Source organism: Ooceraea biroi, chromosome 6, assembly GCF_003672135.1.
Source record: "Ooceraea biroi isolate clonal line C1 chromosome 6, Obir_v5.4, whole genome shotgun sequence".
Lineage (NCBI taxonomy): Eukaryota > Metazoa > Arthropoda > Insecta > Hymenoptera > Formicidae > Ooceraea > Ooceraea biroi.
Genome location: NC_039511.1, coordinates 10,825,383 through 10,851,905, shown reverse-complemented (window position 1 = coordinate 10,851,905; position 26,523 = coordinate 10,825,383). Strand labels below are relative to the sequence as shown.

Genomic DNA, 26,523 nt, shown 5'->3' with positions numbered 1-26,523 from the left:
ATTCGTCTTTGTTTTATCACCGATGTGATAAACTAGTAAATATGACACCGAAGTTGACACTTCGACATTATATAATAAAATAAACATTCGATATTAGAGTATTCGATATCAGTATTGCATATGGAATTGTTGTAATCTCAATATACAAGTGTCTGAAATGGGCCTTTATAGCAGCAACCTCCACGTGGTGAGGCCCGGGCAATCACCGATGCAGCTCGCGGCAAATCTGTACAATTGTTAATATCGGTGAGCTAATAGCTGCCTCTTGTTTCATATGATTTCATATGAAAAAATGTAGTGTGAAACAAAAAATAACTGTAGTGTAGAAAACCTTTGTGATTGAACATCGTTACCTTTGCCAAATATTGTCTGCTTCCAACGTTCACAATATGGCCAGCCTAGCACAGAATTGTCATATATTCGTCATAAAGTTAATTGTCGCGAATGAATTATTGTCCAATATCTTTAATGCGATAAAATCTACCCGGGGACGAAACTTAATTTAATAATGCGAGATATACAAAAGGCGTAATAAAAATGTTTTAACAATTTATTTTCAAAATTAAAAAATTATCAAAATTTTAGTTATTAAGAATTTATATATTTAATATAACAAAAAAGTGTGTATAAAAAATTCTTGATCTGTAAATGTATATTACTATAATAATCGCTTTAAAAATTCATCTTTTTCTTTCTATTTCTCTTTTTCTTTTTTTACGGAATTTATACGTCTAAACTTGCACACTTTAATACTTGCAATTATTTTCCGTTACGAATCGTACGTTAGAACCATACTTCTATTATCATTTGTGTTCATTTTGACTGCGTTTCACTGCAGTCACAATATTCGTCACAAGAATGTTCGTGACCGAGGCTTTAATAAAAATGCTAAGTTCAAGATCTAGCATTATTGTAATAAGAAAGATAGAAAAAATTAGGAAAGTAAAGAAGCTTCTGAAAGAATGATATAACATCGACTAAAATTATTATATTCGAAATATATTGAAATTATAATATATATTCGAAATAGAATATATTGCATATACAATATATGTATACAACGTTTAATTTTAGAATGTTGCGAAGACTAGATGTGCTAATATTTTTTACATGGTTTTAATCATACATATTATCTATCTGTTCACAAAGCAAAATGCATTACTTGCGCAAAACATAGGAATTTTCTATTTTGAAATATAAAACATATTAGTACGCTCCATTATCACTTATATTTTCACTATACTGTTATCTGATTCACTTTTGCTTCATCATCGTGTTGAGTATATAACAGTAAAATACGACACCGAAGCTTTCACAAGCTGCAATAAATATCATTTTTTAATGTGTTAATTTTTAATCTGACATTTTAAATTCATTCTAAAAAATTTTATATTCCTTTACCATAGCAAACCCTTCTAACGACGCATTATAGAGTCCACCGACATTTAGTTTAAACTCCGTTGAGCCCCTTTCTAACAGAAACAATATCAAGCCCTGTACTCGTAAGGGAGCTATATACCATTGAGAGTTGTACCTAGAAAATAATTTTCGCACAGACGAATAATCATTTGAAAAGTTAACAAAGGACAAGAAATTATTAGTAATCTTTAGCCTACATTGCTGTGTTCTACGAGTAACATTAATAACTGTATCGTAAATATAAAAATTCTTTAATCATACTTCTATCTTATAAGAATGCCTCTTACGCATTAAGAAATACATCTTTACAATGATCCATGACTTCTTGACCAAGGTAGTTCGCAATGTACATGTACATGATAACAATAAGAATCATCAAAAGAGGGATAATCATCTCCATAAAATCAATTTTCAAAGTTGCAATTTGACAAATCTAAAATATGAATTTTTTATTTCTGAACAATTTCTTAATTAGTTTGTTAACATAAAGCATAAAATTGTTCATTCAGATAGTTTCAATGATGATTGGTTCGAAAAAGATGAATATATTGTTCAAGAGATGATTAAAGAGACATGTTCTCTAAGGAGAGAATTTTTTAACGCTAAACTTATATGTAAAATATCAATTCTGTGCTCATAAATCTAAATTATTTCTGAACTCCATATGAAATCCAAGACTTACTCGAAATAAGTTGAGGCTTAAAGCAGCCACTCCAAACAGTATCAAGCAACAATACATTACTTGTAATGTAGATACCATACTTCTCGTTAATCTTCAAAAAAGCGGAATAACGTATTATTATATACTTTTCTACTAGAAAGTACTTTTGTAGAGATACCAACTCCATAGCTCGACGATGAAAATCCACGGCACAGATTATCCTTGCGGATATCAAAGCTTCATTTTTTATGCTGTTTTGTATCATATTGAATATTATTGAATGTTTGATGCGATAGCTACAGATAATACATATGCGTTATATTTATAGGCATAACAATCTACAGGGTGTTCTTTTGTCTTTACTATGATAGACATTTCCATTTTTATTAAGATTTGTTTGATATAATAAAAATTTTGAATATAATAAAAATTATTTATATAATTATGAATATTCTCCTATTTTTCTTGTTATGTACCTAGCAATTCTAAAGACGCCGCAGATATTGTGATAAAATGCAATGAGCATTGTTCCTATTGCTACCGTTGTAAATACTCCTATATAAACTGCTGTGGTCTGGTGCAGCATAATTAAATAATAATACTTTTCTTGACTGATAAAATATTCTGTAATGATGGGCACATTATGCGATCGGGATACATTTATCTGCAAAATAACATTAAGAACATCCGACCAGACTTGAGTAATCGCTATTAAGAATGTGCCAACTATGGAAATCACTAAAATAGAGAAATAAATTATTTCTTCGCTCTATTAAAGGATTGATCGGTAAGTCAATGCTGATTATTTTGCAATAAAGTTGTATTAATATTTGCTTTACGAAAAGATCCATGCCGATCTTTCTAATAAAATTCAAATGTGAAACATTATAGTAATTCTGAACTTAATATTAAGTATTAAGCAAAAGTTCGTATAATATTAAAGCCATCTTCCTTCCTTCTAGATATTTCTCAATGCTTTCAAATAGCGGATACTATTGATTCATTAACTCCAAGTTGTCCTTTTGTAATGTTTGGGACGAGTTTTCGTTCCGAGCAATGTTTCTAATTTGTTGTTATGTATTTATTTCCGTTGAGCAATGCTTCCAGTTCGTTGTTCTGTATTTATTTTTGACCTTAGCAACTTTTACAAGCTCGAAGCTTAGGAAACAAAGTAAAGTTTTGCGTTTTAATTTTGTTGAAAAGAATCGGCATGGACTTCCCGGTTAATTCAATAATATAGCAAAAGGAGATAGTCCAACGCACATGCATGCGCACACACAGTATCCAACATTTGTACTTTTAAAGTTTTTAATACGTGCGTTGAAAGAACGATTGAAAAAAATTAGAAATGTATTTTACTTGTTAGAACAGCTGTGCAAAGTTTCGCGTCACGGCCATACTCATCTGTGATAGCGATTTCGTTTTTATCCTTTAACTCGTCACGTATGTCTTGAAGATAGATCAACAATTCTTTCACCTGATTATAGAAGAATTTTTTACGTTATTATTTGTATTTCTCACATGCACATGAAAAATATGTCAAGATTTATCTGTATTGCCATGTATAATATATTACAGACTTACTGATTCAACATTAATACCGAACGAGACGTATTGTAATAAAAAAATACAAAATATGAACACAATAGAGAAAACCTTAAGAATCAGATCCGGAGTACATCTTGTAGTCAAAAATGCTGTAAGCTGCAAGCAATAATTTTATTTACATATCTGCCAGAAAAACTTTATTTATTTATCTACTTATGTAAATAATGCATTGCACACTACTAATTGTTTTAGCGTATATGTAACACTTAAATGAAAAATGCATAAATATAATGACAGTCTGATATATTTGATTAAATAAATATATTATAGCAATATATTTAAATTATAATAATATAAATACGATAGGAGTTATATAAATATAGTATAATACTGTATCTGATCGCATAATAATCTGATATAAATTAAAAGATTAAAAGTTGCATGATAATACTGTGATAAGATGTAATAAGAGTAAGTGAGTAAGATACAGCTCAATAATAATACCTATATCATAATGTATTTTTATATTGTAGCCATAGTATAATAATATCACTTATTATACAAATAATATTAGTAAAACGTATATATTTGCCTTATATACATACCTGGAATATAATAGCACTTATAAGAATACCAGAGAAAAGAATAAAGTGAAGCCGAAAGAATTTGGATTGTTCATATGGCCACAGGCCTATGGCACGTAAAAGAATTCTGTTGAGACTGAAATGGTGATTTTCGAGACGGGTCATGTCTTCACGAAGTTTGAAACACATATGGCTATAGAAAAATCAACGACAACATTTACTTACTTCCCTTCAGGTTTCTATTGATCGATCAGATAATATTCCACAACTTCTCTCTTCTAACGTAAAAATTGCCGCGCAATTTTCTAATTATCTTTAATGCGGTGTAATATTAGCGCTATAGTGTAAAAGAGCAGAAAATACTATCATGGGATACAAACACTTATATTATGCCCTCTTAAAATAAACCATATAATAAAATTTTTCATAAAGAAATTTACGGAACGATTTCTTTCCATAAAAAAAATTTATAAGGAATTATTTGCGCAAAAGACAGGATATAGTCGTTGTTGTTAACATAGCAATTTTATATGCTCCGCAGAGTATATGTGTATATGCACTTTTTATCTTTAAGAGAAAGGAAGAGCAAGAAATGTTACGGGTGATACAGCTTCATACATACACACAGTCCTGCAGGCAAGTGCACGTGCACAACAGCATGCACAATAAATACGACGTACACGTGCTTACACTAATTTTCTTGTTAATAAGAGAGTGTCACAGAATTAATATCTATTAAATAGAAAAGATAATAGTACGTAGATAAATTTTATTGATTTTATTGATTGATTAGATATGTCATAACTTTTGAACATTTGTATTTTGATCATACAGTGCTATATAAACAAAATTTACAGTTAAGCTATTGCTTTTATTTAAAAAATGTATAGAATGCTACTTTTCCTTGCAAACTTACAAACAGTGACTAATGCAAAAATATTCATGCAACAATTTGAAAGACGTAATCAACATATTGTATCATCAACATCAACATTTTTAAGACATTTTTAGTCTCTCATAGTCTCCCTTCTCGCAACATATGTTTGCTTCTTAAAATAATAAATGGAACACATTAAAATAGTGTATATTTCTCCAAATTTGAAAATAAAGCTTTTGTCTGTAACACGCTACTAATAGATATTCAGCATTATTAAAGCACTTATTCAAATTATTGTTATTAAATTTATATTATTTTTATATCTTTCTATATCTTCTCGTACTTATAAGTTATATTACCAATTAACTTCAAAGAGTGATATCAGTTTCTTGTTAATCTCGTACATATGTTATAGGCGGGTAAGATGCAAATAAGTGACTTGATATTATATCGAAAATAGTTTTACTTTATAAAATGTAGCTATGTTTTTTATACATGTATATTACTTGAATATAGAAATATAAACTTAAAAATTTATAAATGTTACATTTAAAAGAAATGAACTATACCAAGATATAATATTTTTTGATATATCTTTCTTTTAGTTGACTTATCCAATTTAAAGTATCCCAATATCCAAATAAAAAGAACTTATTGTGTAAAAAGCAAGTTAAAATTAAATTTTTATTATTACTTATGCTTGCGATATACAGGATAATGTTTAATCGTGACGCATTTCAGAAATTATATGTTGTAAGTTACAGTTTTTGTTACATAATTCTGGACATAGATTTTTCGTTACATTTGCAGTCACGATTATATTTATGATATACAAGGAATATCGAAACTTTCTCTTTTGTAACATAAAGCACATAAATACATGCACGCTTACATGCATGTATGTTACATACATTACTTTTCATTATCATTTTTCATTATCATCTATATAATCTATATTACTATAAATATATTATTTGATTTATTATTATTGTGTTACCGTGTAGAATGTATAACAGTGAAGTAAGACACCGAAGCTTTTACGAGCTGAAATAAATATCATTCTTTATTGTTCTCGGTATGTAAAGTACTATTTAAAATATATTTTATTACACTTTTCTTTACCATAGTAAAACCTTCTAAAGACGGAATGAATAATCGACCGACATTAACATTAAAATCTATTACGCCTCTTTGTAACAGGAACAGTATCAATTTCTGTATTGGTATAGGAGTTAAATACCATTGAATATTGTATCTAAAAAATTTATGCGCAGTACAAATTATATACAAGTTTGAGAAAAGTAGAAAACTTTGTTAGTGATTTTTATCATACGCTTATCTGTTAGAACATGAAGAACATAAATTTTATTCAAGTTTCATACATAGTATATATTGTATTATAAGAATGCTTCTTACGCGGCAAAAAAAACTTCTTTGCTATAATCCGTAAGATTTTGTCCGAGATAGTTTGCAACAAACATATATGAAATAATAGCAAACGCATATATAAGATGAGGTATTATCTCTGTAATATTATTTCCAAGCGATGCAATCTGAAAAGCCTAATATAGACTTGTTTTTTTATTTGTGAACAAGTAATGGTTTATATTCCTATTTACAAACATTATATGCATAAAATAGTCTTGTTTATGTAGTTCATATATTGGATGAATCAAAAAGTTCGCCTCGACTTTTGCAAATATTACTTAATTGCATTCAGTAGAAAGAAATTCAGCAATTACTTAATCCTTGTTTATGATCATAGATTACTGGCGATTACTGGGATTATTAATAATTTGCTTCTACTATAATAAAATAACATCGACGCAAAACACACCAAACGTTTGACAGACTAAATATTATGACTAATTAAAAAAAAGTCAAAAATTTCTTAAAACCTGATTAAATATGCTACAACAATTAATAATTAATTGTTGTTTTTTGAATCAAACATATTAAAAATATATCACTAAAATATTATAAATATTGAAATATTAAAAACTATCAAGCATTTTTCCAGAAGCGGATTTAGATTGTTGCTAGATTTTATAAGAAATTTAAAACTTACTCTGAACAGATTGAGACTTAAACTAGTCACTCCAAATAGTATTAAAAAAAACATCATTGATTCCAATTTGTTTACCAGAAATTTCGGCAAACTTTAAGGACAAAAACAAAATAGAAATTGTTATAAGTATGTATATTGTAATTATATATTATAGTGTAATTATAGCGTAATATATTTTTCAGGAATACTTCATCGCTTGACGTTGAAGAACTATAGCGCAAATTATTTTTTTGGAGACAAGATTTACGTCTTTCATACTATTGTTTAATGTATCCATGTCTAATGAATGTTCCATGCGGTAGCTGCAAGTTATATATATATTGAACGATAAGATATCTATTTCTAGTAGAAAATATAATCTATATCTTCTTTATCTAACAGAGAATTTTCGTTTAAAATAATAAATCTGAATTATACTTCGAATTTTAATTATCCTTTTTCAGTTTTTATTTATACCTGGCAATTTTGAACAACCCATATATATATTGCAAGAATGTAATAAACATTGTTCCTATTGCTACTAATATAAATACTGCTATAGAAGCTGTAATATTTATGTGTAGTAGCATAACATAGTAATACTTTTCTTGATCGACAAAATATTCTGTCATTAGTATTAAGTTATGAGACCGAGATGTATTAATTTGTAAAACAATATCACATATGTCCATCCAAGTTTGAGCAATGATAAGTATGAATATGCTGCATATAGCAATCACTGAAAAGGCTTAGATTAATCTATCAATATAATAAAACAGAAACACGCAGAAGGGAAAGGGGAAAAAAGAAAAGGAAGAAGAAACAAATGGAAAAGAAGGAAGAGAGAAAATGAAAAAGGGGCAATAGAAGCTTTATGACATGTGTGTGTGTGTGTGTGTGTTTTTCACTGAGAAACTCATACATATATATTAAATATATGTTGCAGACTAAAATATGCATGTAAAGAAGATAAAAGAAATAGTTATACTTATAAAAATGTTAAAATAACTGTCTCACTAATAAATGTAGCCGTATAACGTCTCGCTTTATAATTATATTTTTCTGCAATAGCAATTTCATTTTCATCTTTTAACTTGCCGTATATATTCCGGAATTGTACCAATAATTGTTTTATCTTGCAAAAGAGTAATTTCTTGTATTGTCTTGATGTATTTTACAAAAATAGTATTGTTGATACGTAATGATTTATTCGTTAGTATTTATTGTATTATGTATTTATTATGTTTCTCACATCTGCTTACTATCTTGATATTAACACTGAACAAGATGTATTGCATCTTAACAATAACGACAAGAAACACAACAGAAAGCACTGTAATGATAACATCCGGAGTACATCTTGAAGTCACAAATACTGTAAGCTGCAATATAAACAAAAAAGAAGTGTACTTTTTTGCATGCAACGGCGTGTAAATAGTCAAGTTTAGATTATTATTTTCTACTTTTTCATGTGACCATGAAATGACAAATAGTATTTTGTTAAAAAAGGGATTATATAATCACTATAATATGTAAATAGTTATATTTAATTACTTATATGAATCGCATCTTAATTGCGTAAAGTAGTAGGTACTTAATAGATAAAGATGTGTTTGGCTTACAATATAAATACTTTTCTATTAAATAATATTGCTTTACTTGAAATATAATCAGTGACATCAGGTTAACGCAGAAGAAAATAAATCGAAGTCGAGCAAGGTTTGTTTGTTCATAAGGCCACAAGCCAATAACGAGTAAAAGACTTCTGTTGAGGTTGAAATATTGATCCTCGAAACAGACCATTTCTTCATGAAGTTCGGGGTACGTATGACAGTGAAGAAGGCGACGACGAGTGCCGCTTATCCCTTCCAACTTTCAGTTATCGATTAAAGCATTTTTCTGTATAAGGTAATTCGGGCAATTTGTTTAATTCAATATAATGAGATATAATGTAAGACGGCTATACAACATTATTGAACATTTTGATATTATTTCGCAAAATAAAATTTATATTCAGACAATAAATTCTTTTGATTACTAAGTACTTTATCTCTTGTTGAAATATAAAAATACTCGGAAAATATTGAAAGATAAAAATGCTCGGAAGGTAGGTTCGCGAAACTTTGACGGCCAAGGATTTTCATTATTCTTAGGTATTTTAAATACTTTACCGTAGCACATATTGAGAAATATCGTTATTTGAAATTGCTTTTAAATAAACCAAGGAAGTTTAAATCATGGATAACATTTAATTTAAAACTTCTTCAAGTATCATTCGTACTATAATGATTTTAATTGTATAATTTGGGACATAAATGCTTTATTTTATTCGTTGCACGATCACAATATTTTTAGATTTATTATTTCCACAAAATGTATTACCTTTATATGTGAATCTGATATGATAAATCTGAATCTGACGTAATAAATAGTTGACCGACGTTTACTTTAAAATTCGCTGATCTTCTTCGCAACGTGGATCCACGGCGTGGACTATTAATGTTTTTAAATAAATAATATACGTTTACGACAAATGAAAATATTTTATTTAAAATATTCCATCCACAGTAATCGCAACTGCGAACCGCTCTGCACTCAAAGGATTAGCATTACCTTACGTCGATCAATGTTCATGTCGTACCTTTCGTAGATGGCAGCACGGAGAGATATCTCCTCATTTTTTGGTATGAAATATGAAGCGACACATGTCTCATATCATTTGACTTTCTCGCCGGATTTGCTATTCTTTGTTATTTCAAGAGCGACAAAAATCCTTCGACACGTAAAACGCGAGAGTGCGGTTCCAAGCAGTTTCACAGTAGCATTTCCTAGCAACTTTTGTGACATACCTACCAGGATGAGTAAGAATAACCTTGTAACGATGCCTCTCGTGACACAAACGACAAAGTGTTGTTTATTAAGTTGTATAAAAATATATAAAATTATCTATAAAATATATAATTCTCTCTTACATAAAAAAAGGGCGGAGAGTGTGCAGTTTCCCATCCATGGAAACGTACAGTTCTCTCTTGGCATCCTTGAATTACAGAAATGCATTGTTATCATTTAGTAAAAACCTTTGAACCTGTGATGGATTGAGAGCTGATACACGTACTTGCAGGTAAGAGAAAATGGGCTTCCCAGGGCGCTCGAGGCAGAGAGAGCAGTGTTTCTCTGTCTCAAGACTGTCCTGGTCCGAGTAGCCAGCTTGTCGTGTCGTCATCACAACGAAACACCAGGAGCTCAGCCTTTAGAGAATCATTACAGTTAAGTAGCTCGCAAAGTACGATATTACAGAATATGGATACTCAGGAGGAAATGCAGTTGGTTAGCTGTGTAATAAGGTACCTACTTGTGGCTGATCGGAACAAGCTGCCGATACAAAAGAATCAGATCATCAAGAACGCCCTGAACGGAAACGGCAAGCAGCTCCAGTTGATTCTGGATACAGTGAGGAAGCACTTACTCGAGGTAAGCTTGTCTGTTTCTGCTCATAAAATTATATCATACAAGTTGCTTCAAGATAAATCGTGCCTGAAATTGTTTTACTAAAGAGACTTTAATGGCGTTTCAAAGGTATTCGGGTACAAACTAATGGAGATTGAATCCAATAGATACATATTGATAAACGATGTAGCGAACCATCTTCCACATCTGACTTTTGAGAGCACCGCTGGCGCCCAAGTGCTCCTATTCCTCGTGCTTGTACACATATTCATGCTCGGCGAGTCGTGCAAAGAAGGTGGGCTCACTTATCCAAGTATCTTGTCTACTCACTTATTGTAAACATTTTAAAATTTGATAAAAAATTATCGCGCAATGAATTAGCAGTAAAACAGCGTTTCCAAATTTTCTGTCGCTAACGACGCGCCGAATGTATTTCTAGAAGCATTGTGGGACTTTCTTCGTAAACTAAACATTATAAGATTTGAAAACGTCTTCCTACACGAATACTTCGGCGATATCAAGCAGCTGGTGACAGTTGTAAGGGACAATCCGTATCCTTAGTGCAATACCTAGTGCACGTTATATAGTGTGTGTATTTAAAAGATATTTACTCCCACTACAGGATTTTGTGAATCAAAGATACCTGGAGAAAATAGTTAATAAGGATGATACGTCACAAGTCGAGTATGCGTGGGGGAGACGTGCGAAAAATGAGATTACTTATCGTTCCGCTTTGGAATTCGTGGCAGAAGTAAGTTACAAATTGCATGATGCATTCGACGATTCTATATTTTCTGTAAAACCTTTTCTTTTTTTTATTATCTTATGAATAATGTACTTTCGTTTCTCCATTTTTCATAATATCATTTGATTCATGTATACGTATGTGATTTGCAGATATATGATCAGTCTTCTCTAAATAACTGGAAATTGCAGTACAAAGCTGTGATCGCGCAAGAACAGGGAAAGCAATCATAAGAGTTACCTAAGAAAACGGCATAAACGTGATTACCCAAATTATTTATTCTTTTATTCTTATAACACGAATTTTAAAAAAGAAAACTATGATATAAAAAATATGTTCCGATATATATGTAAGATATTTTGAATACTCAAATTAACTACTAAAATAAAATTTTATTTTCATCGAAATGAACGAATGATTCAATAGTGATGCTGTATACCACATCGATTTTCGAGCAGACCTTTTGAGCAAATTGTGAATTCGCAGATCCATCTGTTAATAATTTCTCGAATATCTTTTGCCCTTGAAAGAAACCCTAGAGCCACAGAGATTAGAATTTGTGCGGAGTCTTCAAATTTAAGCGAAGCATGCGAATTGAGTGCAAGGATGCTGTCCACTTAGCGCTCCAGATACTTCAAAATACCTACCTTCCTGTCTTCTTTTTTACTCGACAAAAAATAGAAAATATTTTAAAACATTTGTAGCACTAAATAACATTGTTACATTATTTTATTTATTTCAGAAAAATTATTCACATTAAAGATATCGTAATGTGTATAATTCTTATTTTTTGAAAGCTCGACAGCCTCGTTCCACTTTTCCAAAATCATTTTTGTTATTCGTAAGGAAGATCGTTGTAGTAGACTCGAATCAAACATGATTCTACCTTCCTTTTAAAGGAGACAAAGAAGAGAAAAAAAGAAAAGAAAAAGACAGACTTTAGGATTCCCTTATGAGTTTCCTTCAGGGGTGGGATCACTCGCAGGTTACCGAACTTCCCTCCGTTAGGTCGCCCGTACGTTCATCTTACGTTGGGGATGAGGCGCGGGAGGGTGGTTGCGCGGAACGGAATCTGTGTCGCGCCGGGTCTGCCGCCGGGATCGCGCGCTCATATCAGTGTCCACCCAGCTTCGCTGCTTGGCGGCCGCCGAGCATTCGCCGTCCCGCCCACGCGTCCGTTTCAAATCGCGCGTCGCGATTTCGCCGCGGCAGACACGCGTGCCGTAGAAATCCTCGCGCGCCATACACTGCCGTACAAGCCGCGGTCGATAGCACGAAAGAACTCGAACCACCGTTGAGCACGTTGTATTTTCCCCACTTGCGGGAAAGTCAGTGGATCGTCGCGCTTTCGATTCTCTCGGTACGGACCCGATTTATCTATCGATATTAAAAGAAATCTCGAGTTTTTCTTATGCATGAATAGAAATAACACCGCGTGAGCAAGGTGCAATGAAAATATTTTTGCACAAAATGGTGAAGCAGAAAACAAAGATAAAAACGTACTATGGATTATCATTGGAAGTGTCTAATGTAGCGTCAAATTGTTTTAAAATTTCAGACAAATTTGAGACTTTGTTTTTGATCTTATTCGCAAGAATTTGCTTGAAAATGTACGTTCACAGGATGTGTATTGGATATTATTATTTCTTTAAAAATATAGAGAGAGTGTATGGGAACACTCGAGTGTATATCGACCACGCAATGTATATCGCGCATTCGTTGCCCAGTAACGCATAGGAATGCTCACGCTACCTTGATGTTATGGAACTACAGTTATAATTTATTTATTTCTTCAGAACAATTATTTAAAAAACCTCTTTTTTTCTTATTAGATATCTACAATATATATCCTCAAACTTAATATAACATTTATATTGATAATTTTTTTATTAATTTATAGTTACCACTGCTATTATACAATTTGCCGTGAATCAGATTAATTCGCATAAAGAAGACAGAATTGAGTCACATTAAAGGGAAATGGAATAAGTTTCTTGATCAATCTGACGCGCAAGAAATACTTCTCTGTCTTCGTAAATTTTTAAGCATCTCTAATATCGTCGCGCGCACAGAAATTTTGTCGACCAATTCTGCGGACCAACCGATCTGTGATATTTCGCTGAGTATTTTCACGAGAAGACGTAACATCAAAAACGCGACGCGCGTTTGTTAACGGTAAGTGGTAAATGGTAAGTTAAGGTGATTACGATCGATCATCGCGCATCTGAATATCAATGTGCTTCTATTCATGTTAATAATAATTAATTCCAATAATGATTTAACTGATATTTGTAATATCCTAAAAAATGAAAAACATAGAGCAATTAATAAAATTAAATATTTGGTAAATAATATTAATTTCATTAAAATTATTCTGCTTATTAATAAAATTATTATGATCTCAAAATATAAAAATATTTTTATGTTTTACTATTAATTAATATTATTTACATCAATTTTCATTTGATTATCATATTTAATTGGAAATATTAAATTTAATATTTAAATATTAACTAATTACATTTCGGAAATGAGATTGAAGAAAAATTTAAAAAGCACTATAATTCAAGGAAATTGCTTGTGCCAAATTATTTGTATTTGTATTTGCATAGAAACTATTAAATGATCAATATACTTTCCAGATCACATAAGCTTAATAGCTTAATAGCTTTTATTAATAAATTATTAATTTGATAAAAGATAAATCTCAATAATACTATTTTGTTAATGTCCTTCATAATCTTCATGCTATTAAATGCTTCTGTTAAATAAGCGTAATTTAATTATTAAAAATCAAATGTGAAAAAGATTTCGGAAAAAATAAAATTACATATAAAGAAACATGTTGATTGAATCGTATAATGTTCTCGGAAGCAATTATCTTCTATTTTCTCTGTAAATTCAATAGGTTTTAAGATGCACAATCTCGGGATTAAAAATAACGGATCCTGTACTTGCTGACAAATGATCGGTGTTTTGAACGGACGCGTTTATTCGTTTTATATCGATCTGGAATGTGAAAAGCGGTATTAATAGCGAGACGATTCCGCGTTTAATAATGCATTTGCGTGTATCTCTCACGACGTTGATTCGCAATAATTTGTTTCAATTGCGGAATTAAACCGAGAAAGGTCAGAGGAAAAATCCGATAGTTCATAAAGGCTGTTGAAAGAGAAGTTCTTTATCGATAAAACATACCAGAGAAATCAAAAGAGTTATTGTTTCCATCTCTGGTCTCACTTGTAAAAATAAACTTGAATGTAAAAAGAATATTACATCCGGTTTTGTTTATACCATCATAGCATTTAAAACTTGAATGATCTCAAATAATTTATCATATCCCTGCAGATTAATCGCTCTGCTTCAGCTTTCATGTGCTCTTTAATATGTAATTCGCTTGTGAAAAAATTTATTAAGAAGAGAAACAAATTAAAGTTTTTTTTTTTAAATAAAATACTAAAGATATAGCATTCATATAGGATGCTTGTTGTATTACTGGAGCATGAAAGCTCTTATCTGATTTATATAGTCATTTATACAGTCTTATATAGTTTAATCAGCAACTTTTTTTCCCCCACAAAAGCTATTAAAAATGTAAGACAATCAGTTATGTGCGTCTTCATATCAGTGAATATTTACGTATTAATTTTACGTAAAAGCATTGAAATGTTCCATGGAGTCGAAATGAGTTCCATTCGCGTTATGAAAATAGATTGTCCCGATAACGTGGATAAACAAATATATGGACAAACGGTTTCCAGACACGTCGGGACCAAGCGACATCCTCCCGTTTTCCAAGGATGTTCAATCTTTATCAGAGCCTGAATAAGAAGGATGACGGTGGTGATGGGCAGCGGAACCGCGAGTCGGAGGTGACTGGACACGACAGATTCTGTCAGCATCGTACTGGGCATTCGAGCACCCGTCGTCGGCGCCGTGCCGTTAATCGCAGAACGCAGAGCGCTACCGAGTTGAATGCGAGGGCGATGAGTACAGCGCGAGGGTCGTTGCGACGGGGTCGCAGCGTGAGTACGGAGGACGAGAATGAGAGCGAGGACGACAAGGGTCATCAACTAGCGAACAAGCTGGACAATCTGGCGCGGTTGCTCTTCAGCCGCGTATCAGCAGCACGGGGATATAAGGATCAGAGTGACATCAAGTGAGTAGAGGCCAAAGAGAAGATGTACCTGCATTTTTTTGATAGCTTTAATCTCATTCTTTGGATTTGGGGACGGCTAAAATTAAAGTATTTTAGCACAATTAGGGCTCATACTTTATCATTTTCTGGGGTTTATGGATTTATCTGGAGTACACAGCTACAAGATGATGAAATTATAGAATTACAGAGTTCTGAAAACGAAAGAGTGAAATTGTAAAATTCGAAGAACTTTCTGAAATTATCAAGTTCGAAGAAATTATCAACAATTATGGCATTGCGGAATTTATAGAGCTGTAGAGTTACAAAAATTATGAAACATTGTAAGATGCCACATAGAATTATTTAAAAAATAGAATTAATCAGAGAAAAGATTAAATGTATATTTTTTTCTCACTTTATCTCTTCACGTTATTTTACATCGACGATGATTATACCCATTTTCTCTAACATTTTGTGCCTGAGGTTTTACCTGATTTACATCCCCGTATTCTGTCAGGCTACTAATCCATTCCGCGCTTAGCAAGATGACACATTTGTGTAATTCATCTTCCAACGTACGTCTCTCTGTTTGTAAACTGCGAACAGTTCTATTCAAAAGCTGTTTTGGAAAGTCAGCTCCTTCTCAACGTACGAGGATGAAGTCCTTCGCGGCCTTCCTAACGCGGGTGTTGTGCGTGATTTTCGTTTACACGTCGTTTTATGAGAATGTCTAGTCAACAATGACAAGCTCTGTACATGCTGTAGATATTCGTCGAAACGTTTCGACAGATTGTCGTCGAGTGGATGGAAATTTTCGCGTTGCCGAGCGCAGGTAACAACAAATCAGTATGTAAAAGATCCCGCATACGATCCTCAGGAACAAAATTTCTCAATTTTTCATTTGTTGCAATTCCGAGATAATCACTCTGTAATAATCGAGATCGAGTACACTGCGAGATGTTCTGCATAGATCACAATCCGATTATATTATACTTTGCGTGGAAGTGTAATCCGCGTAAAGGTTGACGACGATTGTATGACGAAGTGCACGGCTATTGTGACGGTTTTTTTTTTATTGGATGAAACCCCTTGCAGCCATAGAGCAGCGTGGCACGTCAATGGCACGCAACCGCATCGTAATCCGTGGTTCGCGAATCTAATCCGCTTTTGTTGCTGCCGGAGCCGCGATAATGCTCAAGAACTGTCTAGGCAAAACTGCGCAGTACTTTTTCACAAGAGGTAAAAAATATGTTTCATGCGATATATAAATTATAAAAGGTAATAAAATTCTGGACAATTTGGACGATTCTGTGCAGAAATATATTCATTAAACTATATTTATTATAATTATTCTTCTATCGTTCAGTATGTCAGATATTGTATGTAATAATATATATTCTAAGTGAGTGCTATATTGAGAAAACGTTCTAAATAAACTATATTCACTATACGCTGATAGTAATAATTAAATGATAATAATTGAAATAATAATTAAAATATTGATATCCAAAAAATTGTCTATATTTATTTTACTTTTATTGTTTTTATTTCTGTTGCTATTATATATGTATTTTGATTTCTATTTGTATATTTCATATAATTTTTCTAAATTATATTTAAATTTCATAAACTGTACTATCTCCCTAAAATTGGTAATTTATATTTTTCATTCTTTATTATCTTCTTTTATGTTTGTAAAACTTTGAAATTTCTCGCAAGGTTTAACTGTTATGTATATATAATTACATATGTTCTAATAACATGTATAAATCTGAAAATCTTAAAAAGGCGATTGCGATTCAATAGACGCCATAAAATTCGAACCTTGCCCTCTCAACAATATAGATTAAAAAAGATGGAAAAAAGAAAAGAATGATTAAATGAGAAAGGATGATCAAATAGAATTCTGCCCAACAGGAATGGCCGTTACACAGCACTAAATCATGGGCCGAAATCTGTCAGTGAAGACGGGGTCGAGTACGTGGAAATGGAGAAGAGATCCCGCGATCGTGCTTTATCAATCTGCCGGGACTACATCGAGAAAACGCCGCGTTTCGCCCTCATCAAGCAACTCAATAATATCGGTGAGCCTACTCCGATCGCTCTCTCGATTCTCCGCTGAAACCACCAAAGTGCCAAATGAGAATATACAAGGCGTCTCGGAACCACAGTGTTCCTTGACGAGCTTCTAACACAGCTGGGCAGAGACACACACAAAATAGTAAAGCAATAAGGACACAATAACAAGATGTTACGAAGCCAAAGAAAGATAGAAAGTATTAAAATTATTGGTAACAATAGAGATTTAAGGTTTATATTCTGCGCAATTTTAGATTTAAAAAAAATGTATTTTATTGTCGTTTCTTGCACCGACACTTATTGGCCAAGAAATGCCTGTGAAAGTTTATATAAGAAAAAAACCGATGGAACCGCAAATATACTTTAGGATCGAGGGTGGATAAGTATTGGTTCATGGTGAGGGACACGTCGCTAAAGACGGACAGACTGTTGACTTTGGTACCGCTGAATCAGAACTGTCCGCTAACTGTCTGTCCCTCCACTAAGGACATCTTGAACAATCTGTTTCTGGCCTTGCAACATCCCTACATCTGTCCCGTTTTTCACGTCGATTTTCTTGAGTACGAGGACCAAACGTACATCGTCCTGGTGCAGCCTGTCAACCAAGGTAGCCTGAAGGATCTAGTTTACGGCGTGAGTATCTCTCCTTATAGAAATATTAAAGAAACTACAAATTTATTGAATTAAAAATAATCTTTCTGTAGCCAAAACTTTTTTCCTTAAAGAGACTTATTTATCATATATATATATATATATATATATATATATATATATATATATGTATTAATTCGTGAAAGTCTGTTCAATTTTAATAATTTTTTAATTATCTGAAAAGAGAATTTTTCGGACAATTATGTCTGTATTTTTTATACAATTCCTGAAACTTCTATATATAATTTTCTTGTATTTTGCATATCAAATTCGAAGAACGGGGGACTTTCTGATCAAAATATATTGTATGGCAGATCGAACGGAACTGCTGGAATGAAGACTGGACGCACAAGTATGCTGCGCGAGGCAAAGAGCTCACGCTACCACAGGTGCAACGAATGGGTCGGCAGATATTGGAAGCGCTAGTGTTCCTGAAGGAACGAGGATTTCCCATGGTAACTCATCTTCATTCGGGCAATGTGGTGATCCAAAACGGCGTTGCGAGGCTGGCAGGTCTGGAGAATACGCTTCTAGGCTTTACGAGTCGCATACATCCTATTGTCACGTCTCGATTAACACATTCCTCCTCGATCGATATTATATGTTTTGGTAGGTAACAATATTTGAATATAAAAAACTTTTTATGCAAAATTTTATTAAAGAAAATCTCTAAGTGTCTAACATAAAAATTACATAATTTTGACAAAATATAACATTTCTAGAACAGTAGTAAAGACGGATGTTTTAAAGTAATTTTACACAACTTTTACAGTATAATTTTTCGACAAAATAATAGTTTAATACAAATTTTATATATTACACTAATGTTTAATCCTTCTCGTTACAAGTTTCTTAATGTTTCTTGCAAAATAAAAAATTTCCAATTTCTTAATAGTATAATTACATGAGAAATCTCTCGTTTAGGGGTACCTTATTAAAACGTTAAAACATAATTTTACAAAAAGTATTTTTTTTCATTATCAGGACATATGCTGTTCGAAATGTGCGCCGGTTATGAATTATGTACCTTCAGACCATCCGCCGTCCAATTATCCGACATTGAAATGTATCCACAGGTATGAATCAATAACGATAACAAGCCGGTATACTTTATTCAGGAAGTGAAAATCTAAATGTCATACTTCAATTTCAGGTTGTAAGATTGCTCGAATCAATATTCACGGAATCCGACAATCGTTTCACCAGCGTAGAGGAGTTATTGATCCACGATCTCTTCAGGAACATCGACCTCCGCGAGATGCGATGCGCGGCCGTAACCGTGAGTAGCTTACCCATGCTTAGTTTCCTAATTCTCGATTCTCTCTTTGCCGAAATTAATTTAAAACGCAATTATTTCAGGTATTTCGTCCGACTCTGACGCCCTCCATAATGAGCTTACTCGACGGTATTAAACGGCAAGATGCCGGGAAAGGGTGCGTTCACTTTCAATATAACACACATAAATTATATCAAGTACTTAAAAATTTGCTTATATGCGAGTTCATACGAACTCGGCTCGTCGATAATTACCCGTGTTGCAAATAATTTGTTTCGCATGCGCAGCTGGCATAAGACACGCTCTAAGAGCGATGTCCATTTAACGCGCAAATTTTGGTAATGAAAAATCAAATAATTCCGTTCATGACAAATACATTCGAGTGGAATTGAAAAGAAGCAATCCGTGCGAATACCCGATCGCGGATTTTTTCAGAATCATGAACGTCAGCGGCGAGGATGCTAAATCGCTGAACAGCCTCGAATACGAAGACTCTCTACTCACGCAGATCTACAACGAGCTTGAACAAACGGCTTTATAATGCGGGAACAAAGTCTACACGTATAATTTTATCCCCCCAAAGAAGAATGCACGTTCCTATTGTATTTGCAAATTAAACAAAACAAAGGACGATTGTCCTAATTCTGCGATATACAAAATGCATGTCGAACAAATTTCTAAAGCGAAGATGCAAGGTTTGATTTGCGTGCCGTCTGTACACTTAATTCACGTTTATCCAGATTCAGATGATGAAAAAAAAAGGAAAATTTATGTATGTCGTTGAATAATGATTTTTTTCTGGTTGTTGCAACGATCTTATAGTAGAAACCGATTTATTACCAATCCCCATCCCGTTTATCTTACAAGAATTATTTTTAAGTCGTCGCGGCACTTCAACATGACGATTCCAAATCAAGGGACATTACAAGATGTAATAAATCGCGGACTAAGGACTAGTAATAGAAGAAACTGGGAGAAACGCAATTCGCATTGTGCACAAGTTTACATTATTTCTTTATTATTCACATTTAAAATGAAGTAGAAAAAGTACTTGGCATTCCCTAATTTTAGTTGAGCTTCCACTGTGTCAGAGATATTTTTTTTTAATACGGAAAACATACTGACGTATAAGAAATGTGTAACTAATTACCTTGTTGTGTACCCTCCGCTTCTAACAGTCGTGTCAACTGATTTAACGAGTAGTCGAGATACATCATTGATGAATACCATTCATACTTGGTTTAAAATACTCGAAACTATTCGTGAAGACTCCTCCCATCGTCATCGTTTCCTCTCTCCGTAAATTCACAGAAGTTACAGAAGTTCAATTAGATAAAATGATACATGTACGTATATATGTATATACGCGTCTAAAATGCGAGAGCTTCCGAAAATATGATGATGCGGATTCCTTTTTTTTTAAATTACATTGTTTTTCACACAAGTCAACTGAAATTCAAATTTGTCGCTTCCCAAGTCCACATTTGCCAACGTAAAGCAAACCTGCCGCAGTATCGTTTAACATGACGCGGTTGCGGATACGCGTGAGTATCCGGAATTGATGGAAGCGACACATTATTCGTAGGGATAATGAATCATCCCGCGTTATGAGCCACCAGTTTCAATCTCACTTCCTGGTGTCTCGGGCTCTTCGTCGTTGTAAATATTTTCTGCCATCTGCCATACCTGCATTATATTATCCTCCGACACTGAGCAGATCACCCACGGTTCATTCGGGTTCCATGAGAAATCACTGATCTTAGCGGTATGGCCTCCGTGTATGAACTGTAAAAATGTATTTTAAGAATTATTTAACAGAGAAATTATTTAAATTAGGTAAGAAAATTAAAAAAATTTTTAATTAACAAATAACAGTTTTTTAATTTGGAAAATAATAAACATTTAAAGAACGAACAATAATGTTTCCACATTTTTCTCCCGTTAATTTAATTTAACGTCGTTATTCACGAATTAATTTCACGTAATTACCAGCAATTCAGGTGGTCCGTCCTCAGCATCCTCACTAGACTGCTCTTCCCCGATTTTGCTCAAGTCCCAAACGTGCAACCGTCTATCGGTACCACTGCTTGCTAATATGGTCTCATTGTGCGGGGACCACTGCACTTGGAAGATCTCGTCTTTGTGTGATTCAAATGAGTGCAACTTCAATTTGAGATTTCTCAAATCCCAAAGCGCGACAGTCTTATCCGCGCTACCGGTAGCTAGTATAAATTCGGAGTACGGGTTGAAGCTCAGACAGTTTACTTCCGCAGTATGAGCGTCAACGGTGTGACTCGGCTTGCTGGTGTTGTTACATCTGCACAGATCAAAATTCAATGATTGAAGCATCGCGTCATTCACATATCGCGTTAATTAATCGCATAAAATAATTAATTGCATAAACAATAGTTGCATTGTTAATAACGTATATTATATAACAGATATTGTTAAAATTTTTAGTTATTTAATCGAACTGCGATTGTAAAATTATTAGTGACTCAAATTTATTCTCAAATAATTATCTATGTAAGAAAAATGCATTGATTACCTTGTATCCCAGATCATAAGCTTCTGATCATCGGCGACCGAACCAAAGAGCGACTCATGCAGCAGATGCCAGGCGACGTCCTCGACTACAGCCGTGTGTCCCGTGAAAATGGTTTTCGCGTCGATAACGCGATTCTCTTTTGGCGTAGCATTGATATCCCATAGGCAAATTGTATGGTCGTCTGAAGCACTCAGCAGGTATCCGTTCAAATTGGGATTCCATGAAAGACCGTATCCTTCCTTCTGATGGCCTCGTAATCTGTGATAAGAAACACGACAATGATGAGTGCGATAATTCTATAAGTACACTGCGACTGCCTCCGCTATTTTGTATTTGATAAGTACCGCAAGTCTGGATGACACTCTCCGTTGGGATCCGGTTTACTGGGATGCTTCGTGTAGTCGAACACGAGCACGTCGCTGGAGGGCGTCTTCGTCGCGATCACGCACGGGTTCTGCGGCATGTATCGCGCTCTGTTCACCTCGCCTTCGTGATTGATCTTTATCTCGATCTCGATCTTGCCGCTCACAGAGCCAAAACCGCCGAATTCGCCCTTCTCATTGTCATAGTGGGAGGCATCGAATTGCGCGTCTTCGTTCGGCAACTGAACGCTTGCGATGAGCAAGTGATTCTGCTCGTCTGACGTATGAGTGCCCAGAATTAGCCGATGGACTGAATAGTCCTTTCCTTCGGGTCTGGTAACGTCAGGCAGCCATTGCGCCGTCAATGATGGCCATTCCAAGGCATGCGTCATTACTAGGTCATATAGAAATGGAGTGTTCTTCTTCCAGATCTTATATTCCTCATTAATGATTCGTTCCTCCACCGCATCATCAAAGCCTTCTGCACCAGAAAAGAAAGAACGACGCTGAGATACTTCTTCTACGAGGAGGATGTGAATAAAGACATGTGAATAAAAGATGAAACTGTATTAATATAAACATAGTAAATGCACATCATATAAATGTATTATTGTAAAATATATTATAGGAATCTAGTAAAGGCCCTTGCACAATAGACGATAGCGATAGGCAAAATGCAGAAACTTTATCGCTACTGCCTACTCCGTTTTCCATTCTGCATTGGCATATGCATTTATACTATTGCCTCTGCTATTTGTCTATCGCTATCGCCTATTGTGCAAGGGCCTTAATATGAATAAATATAAATATGTATACAGGAAATATTTCAGTAACGTTCTCTTACAAGAAATATATAATTGATAATATATAGTCATCTAGATTTTTATATAATAGATACATGACAGTTTTCCATGTTTAAAATCATGTTCCTCTTGAAAGTAATATGATCAATCAAAATAATTCATTCTACAACTTTTACTTAGTAAAATTGTTACTATCAGTCTATCTTAAATGTGTATATTATATTTATTCATATAATTAGCAATCAATGCTTTAGCATTGCAATTATTAATATCGCATGATAAAGTTGTGGAAATAATTATATTTAGCCGAATAAAAATCCATTATTGCCTCATAACAGGGACGCCTCTAATATGCAACGAGATAATTACGTGATAACGCGATATCACGAGAGATATTTATCAGATACTATTATTCACAATTGTTAGTTAATTGCGAGGACTCTAGAGGCATCGATAACAATTTTAACCGCAACGCGTCGCAACGTGTGTCTAATGTGACGCGACAACCGGCTTCGGAATCGCGGAATTCTCACGAATTTCGATGTCGTAATAACGGAACGAATTATCGTCGTTCGAATTTCTCGCGTGTATCTAAGCGCAACGTGCGCGAGCCGTTGTGCATCGCTTTTCAGTTTATCAAAGGTCAAAACGGCGTTGTTTATTGAGGCGTCCCTCCGAGACCGCTGACCGATCGCACGAACGTTTTACTGGGCGCGAAAAGCAAGCAATAAGCGGGGAAACGTAGATGGAGAACACTGGACACTTACCACCATCCTTGTCTGCCATCATTTAGTCCTCGCAAATTTTATCAACTTGAGAGATAATTGAGAAGCCACAACAAGCGGCTAACCGGCCCGCCAAAATTCCACCAAGTACAGCGAGTGCCGACACGACAAGACGCTCGGACCGACCGCAAACCACGTTTACAACGCGGCGAGATCGCGCGCTCGATTCCTATTCGCGAAACTCCGCTAGCGCGGATTTACGGGTGTTCGTGATCGCGATGGGAACTAGATCTAGGGGAAATCGAAAATAAATTTGATTATGAAGGAAAGTAATTATTTATACGTCAATATTTTGTATAATAGAAATGTATAATAGAAAATATTCAAGATCAATCACAATAGAAATAAGTAATAAATTATATCAATTAATTATATAATATATATTAGTAAATAATTATATAATATAAAATAATATAAATCTTGTATAGAACAGTCATTTAAAATTCTCACTTTATTTTTTCCCTATCTCTTTTACTCCGTATTTATTTCTTGTCTACTTAAAAATGTAACAACATCTTTCGCCAACCCCTTATAAATTTCTGCCTGCCTACTCTTCGGTGCTGCCAGAACAATTGGTTTCCCACTGTCCGAACTCTCCGCAATGCTCTCGAGCATTGGTATCCTCTGTAGGATATCCACACCTGTGGCAAAAAAAAGGAAAAGGAAATAGAGCAGTTGGGTAAATTTAAAATCAAGATATATCCTAATAACAAGATGATCTATCATTAATGTAATTATTACATACCAAGTTCCTTGGCCAACGATAGCGTGGCGTTGCCAAAGAGAGATATCTCGGTCATGCACTTTGGGCACGTAACGGTGCTCATGTTCTCCACGATGCCAGCAACGGGTATGTCCAGCTTCTTGAACATGTTCGCGCCTCTTCTGGTCACCTCGAGCGCGACCTTTTGCGGCGTCGTCACCAGGAGCGCACCGGCGATGAAGAGATTCTGAACGAGAGAGAGATGCGTGTCCCCAGTGCCGGGAGGCGTGTCGATTATCAGATAATCGAGCGGCCCCCATGCCACCTGATTGATCAGCTTGTCCAACGCGCTCATGACCATCAGTCCTCTCCAAACTACTGGCGATGCCTCGCCAATCAAGAATCCCATGGACATGCTGCACGTGAAATGCGAAATTGTAAGGCCCCATTATTTACCTGACCAATGTTCAACTTAGTTGACAATTAATCACCATTTTACACCGTAATTTACAAGAGGCTCCATGAGATTCTCCTGATTTACCATGGGCGATTCGTGTATGTTCATCATCAGGGGCACAGAAGGCCCAAAAACGTCAGCGTCCAGCAATCCAATGGATTTTCCTGGCTCTACGATCTTCAGAGCGGTTGCCAGGTTTACAGCGGTCGTCGATTTGCCAACACCACCCTTGCCAGAGGCTACCAGGAGAATCTGTTTAACATCTTTTATCCGTTTTCGTTTCGGTAGACCACGTGCCATGATTTCCCTCTGTCTGGCTTCTTGACTCGCTCTGGTTGAATCGATCGTTGTTCCATACTGGAATAAGTGAAAATAATAAATAATCATTCGCATAAAATACTGGAGTTTCTTATTTGTTCTTAAAAACATTTAAAAATTTTATAATAATATAAGAATAACTTTATTAGAGAAATTTATCTCTTTACAGTTTATATTTGCAATTGTGTCTTAAAAGATGTACAAGTCACTATTTTTCTTTTTCCTCTGTATATAAAAGTTTAGCAAAATTATTGCTATATTACTTACTTCTTTGGGTCGCTGCCACATGTACTGAAGTTGCCGTAAATGTTTGCCTAAACGCGACTTCGCAGTAATATTCAACATTTTACCGTCACCGACCGATTTTACTTAACCTAATCTTGTGTACAACATTCAAGGTCCATTTACACTATAAATTTATGTTCATCGGTAAAAGATATATCATCAGTGAGAATAAAATCACATTTATCAGACGCAATTACAAAATCTTTATCTCCTGATTTTTCTATGTGATCCATGTACAAAAACAACATTGAGATCCATCGCCGGAGTGGCGCAACTTTTCCGCAAATGTTCGAAAGCTTTTATTATTACTTAACGTGAGACACTCGCATCGTCTACAAGGTAAGTCGCTTAAAAATCTTTATTTCAAGTATTAGTACCTCTTCTTATCATTTTAACATTAATTTTTAATCTTGCCGCTATAATTAATTTCCGCTCTTCCTCCATTCTGTCTCGCGTGTTACATGTATCTACATGTTTTAAATTAAAATGTATTATCAGTTGGATCGTACACCTAACCTAAATTTCTGGCTATACTGTTATTTTGGTGACGACAGTCGATTTTTACAAGAGTTTTGCATAAATTGTTGTTTGTCATTATCACGTATCGTCTGCTTTTTCATAACGGATCGATCATGTTTAATAAAAAATTGTATCTGATGCTAAGTTATATTCTGTTATTTACTGGCGATATTGGCAATATTTATTCTGTCTTCGTTGGATATTTAGTGAACAAAAGAGATAAAATAATTTTGTTATTGCTAATTGCAAGTAACAGAGAGCGGACTTGAGT

The 26,523-nt window shown here is 34.0% G+C and overlaps 6 protein-coding genes and 2 long non-coding RNA genes across 22 annotated transcripts; 4 read left to right on the top strand and 4 right to left on the bottom strand.

Moving 5' to 3' along the window:
* Positions 1-1,000: 1,000 nt before the first annotated feature.
* LOC105287175 (odorant receptor 4) lies at positions 1,001-5,586 on the bottom strand. Of its 3 annotated transcripts, none has more exons than XM_020034279.2 (9): positions 4,234-5,583; positions 3,665-3,784; positions 3,440-3,557; positions 2,557-2,818; positions 2,263-2,331; positions 2,102-2,192; positions 1,707-1,852; positions 1,402-1,534; positions 1,001-1,319 (listed from the first exon to the last, which is right to left on the bottom strand). In XM_020034279.2, exons 1-9 carry the CDS (start codon positions 4,399-4,401, stop codon positions 1,269-1,271), a joined length of 1,158 nt encoding a protein of 385 aa, XP_019889838.2. In that variant the 5' UTR covers positions 4,402-5,583; the 3' UTR covers positions 1,001-1,268. The 3 variants fall into 3 exon arrangements, with proteins under 3 accessions (XP_019889838.2, XP_011350957.2, XP_011350958.2); XM_011352655.3 differs by having other exon boundaries at positions 2,263-2,376; positions 4,234-5,579; XM_011352656.2 differs by lacking the exon at positions 1,001-1,319 and having other exon boundaries at positions 1,442-1,534; positions 1,681-1,852; positions 2,263-2,376; positions 4,234-5,586.
* A 176-nt stretch (positions 5,587-5,762) lies between these two features.
* On the bottom strand, positions 5,763-9,606 carry LOC105287178. 4 transcript variants are annotated; one of them, XM_026970066.1, is made up of 9 exons: positions 8,796-9,606; positions 8,399-8,518; positions 8,154-8,289; positions 7,614-7,875; positions 7,346-7,459; positions 7,158-7,248; positions 6,506-6,651; positions 6,212-6,344; positions 5,763-6,133 (listed from the first exon to the last, which is right to left on the bottom strand). In XM_026970066.1, the coding sequence occupies exons 1-9, from the start codon at positions 8,937-8,939 to the stop codon at positions 6,083-6,085; spliced, it is 1,197 nt and encodes a 398-aa protein (XP_026825867.1). In that variant the 5' UTR covers positions 8,940-9,606; the 3' UTR covers positions 5,763-6,082. The 4 variants fall into 4 exon arrangements, with proteins under 4 accessions (XP_026825867.1, XP_026825866.1, XP_026825868.1 ...); XM_026970065.1 differs by having other exon boundaries at positions 5,763-6,344; XM_026970067.1 differs by having other exon boundaries at positions 5,763-6,344; positions 8,154-8,271.
* LOC113562052 lies at positions 6,089-7,586 on the top strand. Its single transcript, XR_003406603.1, has 2 exons — positions 6,089-6,164; positions 7,340-7,586. It is a non-coding gene; the product is annotated as an uncharacterized LOC113562052 (long non-coding RNA).
* A 109-nt stretch (positions 9,607-9,715) lies between the features above and the next one.
* On the top strand, positions 9,716-11,735 carry LOC105287177 (non-structural maintenance of chromosomes element 3 homolog). The gene is made up of 6 exons (XM_011352657.3): positions 9,716-9,997; positions 10,258-10,607; positions 10,713-10,878; positions 11,023-11,120; positions 11,206-11,334; positions 11,481-11,735. The coding sequence occupies exons 1-6, from the start codon at positions 9,787-9,789 to the stop codon at positions 11,559-11,561; spliced, it is 1,035 nt and encodes a 344-aa protein (XP_011350959.3). The 5' UTR covers positions 9,716-9,786; the 3' UTR covers positions 11,562-11,735.
* Positions 11,736-12,427: 692 nt separating this feature from the next.
* On the top strand, positions 12,428-20,287 carry LOC105287179 (slowpoke-binding protein). 8 transcript variants are annotated; one of them, XM_020034273.2, is made up of 10 exons: positions 12,428-12,688; positions 12,887-12,938; positions 13,229-13,517; positions 15,090-15,487; positions 17,384-17,550; positions 17,913-18,178; positions 18,511-18,805; positions 19,181-19,272; positions 19,350-19,475; positions 19,556-20,287. In XM_020034273.2, the coding sequence occupies exons 3-10, from the start codon at positions 13,515-13,517 to the stop codon at positions 19,739-19,741; spliced, it is 1,533 nt and encodes a 510-aa protein (XP_019889832.2). In that variant the 5' UTR covers positions 12,428-12,688; positions 12,887-12,938; positions 13,229-13,514; the 3' UTR covers positions 19,742-20,287. The 8 variants fall into 8 exon arrangements, 7 of the variants coding, with proteins under 7 accessions (XP_019889832.2, XP_011350962.2, XP_019889836.2 ...); XM_020034277.2 differs by lacking the exon at positions 12,428-12,688 and having other exon boundaries at positions 12,695-13,517; positions 19,556-19,629; positions 19,760-19,810; positions 19,908-20,287; XM_011352660.3 differs by lacking the exon at positions 12,887-12,938.
* Positions 15,494-17,331, top strand: LOC109611509. Its single transcript, XR_002193948.2, has 2 exons — positions 15,494-16,298; positions 16,562-17,331. It is a non-coding gene; the product is annotated as an uncharacterized LOC109611509 (long non-coding RNA).
* A 173-nt stretch (positions 20,288-20,460) lies between the features above and the next one.
* Positions 20,461-24,107, bottom strand: LOC105287180 (probable histone-binding protein Caf1). Of its 2 annotated transcripts, none has more exons than XM_011352668.3 (5): positions 23,953-24,107; positions 22,365-22,863; positions 22,021-22,278; positions 21,462-21,789; positions 20,461-21,257 (listed from the first exon to the last, which is right to left on the bottom strand). In XM_011352668.3, the coding sequence occupies exons 1-5, from the start codon at positions 23,972-23,974 to the stop codon at positions 21,078-21,080; spliced, it is 1,287 nt and encodes a 428-aa protein (XP_011350970.1). In that variant the 5' UTR covers positions 23,975-24,107; the 3' UTR covers positions 20,461-21,077. The 2 variants fall into 2 exon arrangements, with proteins under 2 accessions (XP_011350970.1, XP_011350969.1); XM_011352667.3 differs by having other exon boundaries at positions 22,365-22,902; positions 23,953-24,102.
* Positions 24,108-24,393: 286 nt separating this feature from the next.
* Positions 24,394-26,482, bottom strand: LOC105287181 (iron-sulfur protein NUBPL). Of its 2 annotated transcripts, none has more exons than XM_011352671.3 (4): positions 25,716-26,482; positions 25,215-25,487; positions 24,716-25,089; positions 24,394-24,611 (listed from the first exon to the last, which is right to left on the bottom strand). In XM_011352671.3, the coding sequence occupies exons 1-4, from the start codon at positions 25,791-25,793 to the stop codon at positions 24,518-24,520; spliced, it is 819 nt and encodes a 272-aa protein (XP_011350973.1). In that variant the 5' UTR covers positions 25,794-26,482; the 3' UTR covers positions 24,394-24,517. The 2 variants fall into 2 exon arrangements, with proteins under 2 accessions (XP_011350973.1, XP_011350971.1); XM_011352669.3 differs by having other exon boundaries at positions 25,165-25,487; positions 25,716-26,476.
* Between the last annotated feature and the right edge of the window lie 41 nt (positions 26,483-26,523).

Coding starts and splice junctions, on each gene's coding strand:
- LOC105287175 (XM_011352655.3), bottom strand. CDS start 4,401: ATGTGTTTCAAACTTCGTGAAGACATGACCCGTCTCGAAAATCACCAT. Junction 3,558..3,664: donor TCGGTATTAATGTTGAATCA/GTAAGTCTGTAA, acceptor TTCTATAATCAG/GTGAAAGAATTGTTGATCTA. Junction 2,377..2,556: donor GGCGTCTTTAGAATTGCTAG/GTACATAACAAG, acceptor TATTATCTGTAG/CTATCGCATCAAACATTCAA.
- LOC105287178 (XM_026970065.1), bottom strand. CDS start 8,939: ATGGTCTGTTTCGAGGATCAATATTTCAACCTCAACAGAAGTCTTTTA. Junction 8,290..8,398: donor TCAGTGTTAATATCAAGATA/GTAAGCAGATGT, acceptor AGACAATACAAG/AAATTACTCTTTTGCAAGAT. Junction 6,345..6,505: donor AAAGAAGTTTTTTTTGCCGC/GTAAGAAGCATT, acceptor TAAATTTTTTAG/ATACAATATTCAATGGTATT.
- LOC105287177 (XM_011352657.3), top strand. CDS start 9,787: ATGGCAGCACGGAGAGATATCTCCTCATTTTTTGGTATGAAATATGAA. Junction 10,608..10,712: donor TGAGGAAGCACTTACTCGAG/GTAAGCTTGTCT, acceptor GGCGTTTCAAAG/GTATTCGGGTACAAACTAAT. Junction 11,335..11,480: donor CTTTGGAATTCGTGGCAGAA/GTAAGTTACAAA, acceptor TGTGATTTGCAG/ATATATGATCAGTCTTCTCT.
- LOC105287179 (XM_011352660.3), top strand. Junction 18,179..18,510: donor TGAAGGATCTAGTTTACGGC/GTGAGTATCTCT, acceptor ATTGTATGGCAG/ATCGAACGGAACTGCTGGAA. Junction 18,806..19,180: donor GATCGATATTATATGTTTTG/GTAGGTAACAAT, acceptor TTTCATTATCAG/GACATATGCTGTTCGAAATG.
- LOC105287180 (XM_011352667.3), bottom strand. CDS start 23,974: ATGATGGCAGACAAGGATGGTG. Junction 22,279..22,364: donor GAGTGTCATCCAGACTTGCG/GTACTTATCAAA, acceptor TTCTTATCACAG/ATTACGAGGCCATCAGAAGG. Junction 21,258..21,461: donor ACGGACCACCTGAATTGCTG/GTAATTACGTGA, acceptor ACATTTTTACAG/TTCATACACGGAGGCCATAC.
- LOC105287181 (XM_011352669.3), bottom strand. CDS start 25,793: ATGTTGAATATTACTGCGAAGTCGCGTTTAGGCAAACATTTACGGCAA. Junction 25,488..25,715: donor TGTGGCAGCGACCCAAAGAA/GTAAGTAATATA, acceptor CACTTATTCCAG/TATGGAACAACGATCGATTC. Junction 24,612..24,715: donor ATCGTTGGCCAAGGAACTTG/GTATGTAATAAT, acceptor TTTTTGCCACAG/GTGTGGATATCCTACAGAGG.